Source organism: Rosa chinensis, chromosome 6 (genome assembly GCF_002994745.2).
Source record: "Rosa chinensis cultivar Old Blush chromosome 6, RchiOBHm-V2, whole genome shotgun sequence".
Classification (NCBI taxonomy): domain Eukaryota; kingdom Viridiplantae; phylum Streptophyta; class Magnoliopsida; order Rosales; family Rosaceae; genus Rosa; species Rosa chinensis.
In genome coordinates this window covers 68,407,341-68,414,677 of record NC_037093.1, presented here as the reverse complement: position 1 = coordinate 68,414,677, position 7,337 = coordinate 68,407,341, and the positions used below count along the sequence as shown (strand labels likewise).

Here is a 7,337-nt window from a genome sequence, read left to right as displayed (position 1 = left end):
CCCCGACAACTCCTCCACCGACCTCACACTCCGGTGGGTGCCCAGAGCAATTTTTGGGTGCCGTAGCACTTTTTTTTTTGGTATACTGTGAGCTTCCGGAATGGGGAAGGGAAAAAAAAAAAAAGGAAAAAACAGTGAACGTGTACAATTGAACATATAAGTTGATCAATTGTGTCGATAGTGTATTCATTTTGGTTTTGGGAGTTATGCAATTCACTTGAGAGCAATAATATGATTATTGGAAAGCAATATTAAGATTATTGGGGGCAATAATAAGATTATTTATTTCGATAAACCTCCTAAAACTTTCAAAATTAAAAACATCTTCACTTTTCATTAATTATTGATCCCCAATGGACTTGTTATTGGAGGACAATAATATGATTATTAGGGGGCAATAATATGATTACTGGGTATTATTGGGGGGCAATAAAATCAGACGCCGGATTCCGGTCACCAGTCCGGTAGCCGGATTCCGGATTCCGGTCACCGGCCGCCGGATTCCGGTCACCGGAGTAGGCGGCCGGCCACTAGTCACCGAAGTCCGGCAAGGTGGAGGATGACTTCTCCCTCTAAGTGAGAAAGAAGGAGAGGGCAAAAAAGTCCCAAAAATAAATAAAAAGAATAAAAAAAGAATTAATTGGGTAAAGGGGAAATAATCCCTTAGAGTGCTTTGGGTAAATGGGGTTAAAAAACTGTTAGTGGAGCAAGATGGCAAATTTTAAAATCCAGTTCCCCAAATTTTAAAATTGGGTAAATGAGCATTTCCCCAAAATAAAAATCCAGTTCAAAAAAAATTTCATTATCAAAGGGAAACAATTCTTTGAGTAAAAGGTAAAATTAGCTTTAAAAGTCATTCCGGTCCAGTTTCAACACAATAAAGATTTGCATTTTATTTTACTATAAATCTAGCTAGCTCATGAGCTATTTTGCTGCACTCTCACCGTACATGTACACATTCGCAGGATCTAGTTGATAGGATTCTACGTGTGGGATGCAAATTGAAAATAAATTTTGCTTTTGGAACAAGTTTATGACATCAACTGTACGTGTGCTTTGATACAAGTTATATGAGTGTGGAGAAAATTAAACTCATCGCAAAAGAAATGTAGCAATGTGCACGTTTTGGATATTTATGCAACACTACATTAATGTGGATCAACTCGACTCAATTGTAGTGGTATAGAATAGTGAAACATTAGTGTATCATTTCTCGGAGCATTTCTACCCGGCATTCATAAAATTCTCCGTGTACAATATATGAGCAGAGTAACATCTTATTTGCAATACTGAAGCCTTTTGAAATGAAGCTTAGCCTCTAAACTAAGCTTCGTCAGTACTCCATGCACAAGTGTTAGACCCGGCCGCTAATTAATTTTGGACAACATCACTTGATCAAGTTTAAGTACTAGAAGGCTAACACAGAGAAGCGGTATCGTAGTTTGTAGTTGGCTAGTTGAAAACCAACATGGTTGATTCATATCAGTGCCTATATAACTCAGCTTAATTAGAATCACCTCCTGTTCGAAAAATTCATAAAAATTCATAAATGTGAAGTACGTGCTGGATGCAACAAAAACTGGTCCTGAGAGATTAGACCTCTCACAGTCACAGCTCACTTTTGTAGAAGAAAGGAAGTGCAGCTAATCAATCCAGACATCCAGTGGGGAAATTCACCTCGGGATCGACAAATCGGAGACTTGGCTGCTTTGTGACTTCGTATCTTTACTCTTTCTTTCTTTGTTTGTTTTACTAGACCAACATTATCCGACTTAAAGTGCAAACAAACCCTAGCTAGCTAGATACTCGATCCCTGTACGTGGACTGTGCCTCTCTCTGAGTGAGTGGACCATTCAACTCTTATTGAGCTCAGCCTCAGGGAGCAGCAGATGTGCTCAACCAGTCAACCTGACCCTCATCGCCTTTTGCTCGATCACTTTCCACGCGGTTTCATTTAAATACTTATTCGTATGTATTTTGAAAAATACATACAGAAAAGAATTAGGTTGGTGTATAGATATATATAAATATACTGTGAATGATGACTCTGGCATGAAGATCTCGTATTATTAAACCTGGTTCTCACATGCATTCTGGTTGGTGATCTTGTTGCTTTCCCTACCAACAAGAAATATAAATTGTATTTGGTAAGGAATTGGTTGGGCCGGGTTTGCTTTATTAATTTTCTGGTTCAGAAAGTCCTTGATTGCATAGACTTGAAGAACTAACCGAGCTTTCTTGAGGCTGGGGGCACTATAATGAATGTTATGGAAGGTGTAGCTAGATCCCCTTCTTTCATTATTATTCACTACTTCAATGACCTCCAAAGGGTTTTGTTGGAGTCTGGCACTTACAATGAATAAAACAACTACAGTAATTTTTTTATAAGAGGCAAAATTTCTACATTTGGCTATGTACCCAGGTGGGGTAGATTCTTTTTCTGTACGGGAAGAAATATGAAAGTATTGGAAGAACACAACAACTTCCATTTTCTCCCATTTAATCTACGTGAATGCTTTGCCTGGTTACTGACCTAGCTTTGTTTGGACATGGAAAGAAAAGCAAAAAAATGGTCTACTGGGTTGAAGCCTTGAAGGGAATATAAACGATAGAGAAAATGTTACAAACAGTACCCGAATTAAGGCTCATTCTTAACTTCAGTATCCGACTATACAAAACTATCACTTTGGTACCCCAAGTTTGAAGTCTGACCCAAGAATGGTACACGCCGTCCATCACGGCGTTAACTAGCTAACCACGTGGCATATTTTGAGGGCCCTTATGGTTTGCCACGTAGCAAAGACTTAACGTTGTAATGGACGGCGTGTACCATTTTTGGGTCGAGCTTCAAACTTGGGGTACCAAAATGATAGTTTTGCATAGTCAGGTACTGAAGTTAGAAATCGGTCTAAGTTTGAGTACTGTTTGAAATGTTTTCTATAAAGGATATGATTAGGAATTGGTACACAGCCCCACAAGCCTAAGACATTAAGGATGGTCCTGATCGACAAACATTTAGAGTCAATGAATATCAGCTAGCTAACTAGGTAGTGTCTTTTCTCAATTCAAATCCTTCAATTTCCTTCTCCATCCACAAACATTATTCTCATCATTGCTGGCAACTTCCCCCACCCTCACCCACTACTGTACAGAATCTAGCTATCTCTAATTAACCAAGCCAAAATAAGAGGGGAATGATTCTAATTAACCCAAATTTAAATTGATTAGTCTTGTTAATTTATTAATAAATTGCAACCCTTGAAGGACAATCTGTTGATTATATGTTGCATGTCAAACCGTCGAACCACTCTAATATCCGCATTTTTATATATACCATAAATATCTTAATTACTAAAAATATTTTTAACATGAGCACGGATCATTAGACGGTTAGACTAATCCAATTGTCTAATTGCTTGACTCAAAATCTTCTCTCTTCGAAGATTAAGAAAGCTTAGAGCAAGTCCACCTGTTGAGATTGGCAGGTCAATACTGTTCACTGCTTTTTGCTTTTCATTTCCACCATCTAGGTTGGCTAGTCAGATACTGTTCACAAAATATCATCAAATGTCAGTTGGCAGGTCAAGAAATTGACCCAGAAAGTGACCTAGAGTGACCTTTTGTCAATATTAATTATCTGACTAGCCAACCTAGATGATGGAAATGAAAGGCAAAAAGCAGTGAATAGTATTGACCAGTTAACCTCAACGGGTGAACTTCCTTTTAAGGCAGTTGTTTAACTGATTTTGGTGAATAAATTACAAATCCACAGCCGCCTAAATCAAATGAATAGAGGATGAGTTGGGTTGAGTTGAGTTTGAGGCATGTTTTTTTGTTGTTAATTAATCATATGATGATGCTTATTTTGACTAGTGCTAGAAAGAGATTCTTCTTTCTTTTCTTTTTAGTTTAAGTGGACCTCAATCTCACCCATTTCTCTGCATTTTCAGAATGAGAATTTGAGACCCACTGCAGCTTCTATCTGCATGCTCATCACGTACTAATTAATCTTAACATTAATAGCTAGCTAGGTCATGAATTATTAGGTCTACTAACATTGAATAACCCAGCCTCTTGCATGCTCTTAGGGATTTGATTCCAATCTTGATGCTCTAATTTTGTTTAAGTTCGATCGTGTTCTTACTTGTTAATTTAGTCGCTTCAGCAATCATCATGGAAGATTCGTTTCTAGCTAGTAAACACAAGTTCACCTATCTTTTCATTCTTAATGCATTATAAAATTTGATTACACATCGAGTTTTAAGGCTCCGCAACAAAAGTGGCGGATGGAAGAATTTTTGTTCATGAGAGTAGAATAATGTTTCTTAAAGCATTTCGTTTAACACTTACTTCCGATACTCAAAAAAATAATAATAATAATAATATACTGCATCTAAATCCAATTTGCTCCTATGTATATTTCATTATTTTGTATATTCAAGTTAGTGTTCTGCGCTAATAAAGCTATGTGGGTTGGATCTGAGGTGAAGTCGTGAGCCGATCACCTTAGACCCACAATTTCTTTGAGAACTAGAAGATTATTTTGCGCCAATTGGCATGGTATGTATTTTTCTTTTTTCTTTATATAGGTTCTATTCCTCACCTTTATTTTTGTCTCCAGTCTTAAAATCTCAGGTTAATTAGTCTTGAATAGCTATCCATCTTTAGCAGATGGAGAAAACAAAACGGATTTTTGATACAGAAGGAAGGGAATCTCATGAAGCTAGAGTTAAACCCAAGACTAAAGTATACCATACCACTACTATAGTATTTGAATGTCTTTATGTTTTCTTGGTTGTTGGGATGGGAATGGGGATATGCTAACGCAACATCCAAGTAAGGAGGGGCCAAAATGCCAATACGAAATCACAAAATCCCAATTCCCATTCCAGAGAAAGAACAGAACAGGAAAGAAAAGAAAAGAAAGCCAAATGCTTTATTGGACTTCACTTTCTCTATTCCCATGGGCGAAGATCTGCCTTTGCCTTTGCCATCATACCCCCCTCTCTCTCTCTATTTCTTCATTGCTTGCTTGCCATTACGATCTCGAATCTTTTCTCTTTCATTTTCCTTCTCTCTTTTTCTTTCCTTCATCTTCCTTTTTACCGTTCCTATCAAACTTCTCTGTCAGTGTCCTTCTCAGTCTTTGATCATGATCAACAATCAAAACGCATCCCCAATCAGAAAAAAGAAGATCAAACTCTGTGTTCAGCCACTTTATTTTTATCCCTTTTTTCACATCCCCAAAACGACACTATCTTCTTCCGGCATCAACTACGAGAAAAATAACAGCCAATGATTTTCTAAATCATCCAAAGCTAAAATTCAAAATGAGGACACATGAATTTCTATCATTCTCCATTAATCAGTAAAACAAAGAGAAAACTCAAAGTTAAACAACATTGTTCTGTACTTTGTATATCTTGTACCGAAAAAAAGAAAAAAAAAACTACAATTTTAATCCTCAAGCCATTAGAAAATGGCACGATTCGTACGATTGACACGTGTGGTTTCGTACACCGGAAGCTCTTCCAGATACCTTTCTTTTCCGACCACCGCTAGGTGATCGAGCTCGAAAAGATCAGAACTCGAACAACTAGCAGCATCGTCATCCATATCATCATCATGATTGTCATAATCTCTATTGAATGATGACTCCGTCTTAACTTGGTTCCGGCGGTGGTCTTTCAAAAACTCCCTGGCTGCTTCTTCTGCTTGCCTGCTTTTCCCCAACACTCGAAGCTTGACGATCTCCTCCTCTGTTTTTCTGAACTGAGATCGACCGATTTTCCATGCTGTTGGCACAGTTACAGGCATAAGATGTGCATCTTGTTCTTCGTACACGCATTTTTGCCCACATGGTCGACAATCTTCACCGACGACAACACTTACCGGGTAGAATTGGACCGATTTCTTAACCCCATTGCGCAATTTTTCTCTTGTGTTGGGTGAGTTTTTGCTTAGACATGACCGTGAAAAAGAAGAGGCTGAAGAACACGTTGGGCCCTGCAATGAATATATTTTCCTCTCTGTTTCTTCATTCCCCGAAACTGATGATGTACCCTTTGTCTTCTTGATTTTCTCTGTTGTGAACAGAGAATTGAGGAAATTTGCGACGCGACCGCCCGGTGAAATTGGCTGTTTCACCTTCTTTAGATTGTCGTAAAGCTTCAATGCCCTTGATTTGGACTTGATCGTACTTTCCTCCACCTTCGTCGTCTGATCTGACACACGACCGTGGCGATAGTCATCAAGCATGTGATAGTCTCTCTGTGGTTGAAACAGAGCACTCTGTTTCTTCTCATTTTTCCTCTCCTCTGTTTTCACCGACCGAGTTTGGACGCTGGTCCGAATCGGCTTCGGCCACAGGGAAGGAACAAAACACGATGACCTCTGCTGCGGCCGAGAACCATACATGGATTCAGCGTCGGACGATGAGAACCCACCGGAGCTCGATTCCGAAGAGCATGAATTGGAACTGAAAAACACACCATCATCATGATCCCGGTCCAGTTTCCAGTTCCTCCCCAACTCAGCTCGACTCTTCCTCCTTTCTGCCTCCGCCTTCTCGCTCGCCTTCTTCTCGATCCATTTCTCTATCAAACAAGCTCTGCGAAGCGCCGCCATCTCCTCTTCCTCCGCCGTATCCCTCCCGCTTTTGCTGTGTCTCTTCGCCAATGCCGCCGTCTTCGTCTCCCCGTAAAACTTCACATCTCCACGACTCCTCTCGCCCTCGTCAATTGAGCGGTAGATTTCGTCCAGCAGACTGGACGAGAAAGACGTCGGATTCTCCCACCTAGACATTGTTCCTTCTTTTCTATGAGAGTGACAGAACGAGAAACTAAGAGAGGTTCAAAAGCTGCGGAGCGAGAAACAAGTTCTGGGTGAAAGGGAGAAAGCAATGGATGGTTTTGTCTAGTGTAGATAGATAGGGAGAGAGAGGCAATTGAGAGCAAAATAGGCACGCCTTCAAGTTGAGGATGAAGAGGAATGGGAACAGGGGGAAGTGTGGCTTTATATTATCACAATCTCACGCGCGTGCATGTCCCTCCCTCCCTCTCTCTGCCTTCCAAATCGGAGCCACTGCCAGTTTGGCAGTTGCTGACGTGCTGGGAGACTTGCCTTTTGTGATTCCGAGAGTACCCTTGCGTGTACGAGTAAATTACGCTCTGTCCTTCCGTTTTAAAAATTTGAAACCGCAGGGGGACAGGGGCAGCGTTACGGTACGGACACGAGTGATTATTGGCGGTCCACGTTTTTTTACCTTTTTTGGTCTGTTCTCACTTCTCCCATTGTTGATTCCGGAAGGCAAAATTTCTTTTTTTCTTTTACCAAAG

At 40.0% G+C, this 7,337-nt stretch overlaps 1 protein-coding gene across 1 annotated transcript; it reads right to left on the bottom strand.

Moving 5' to 3' along the window:
* Positions 1-5,408: 5,408 nt before the first annotated feature.
* On the bottom strand, positions 5,409-6,973 carry LOC112173252 (protein BIG GRAIN 1-like A). Its single transcript, XM_024310844.2, has one exon. The coding sequence runs from the start codon at positions 6,802-6,804 to the stop codon at positions 5,473-5,475; it is 1,332 nt and encodes a 443-aa protein (XP_024166612.1). The 5' UTR covers positions 6,805-6,973; the 3' UTR covers positions 5,409-5,472.
* Between the last annotated feature and the right edge of the window lie 364 nt (positions 6,974-7,337).

Coding starts and splice junctions, on each gene's coding strand:
- LOC112173252 (XM_024310844.2), bottom strand. CDS start 6,804: ATGTCTAGGTGGGAGAATCCGACGTCTTTCTCGTCCAGTCTGCTGGAC.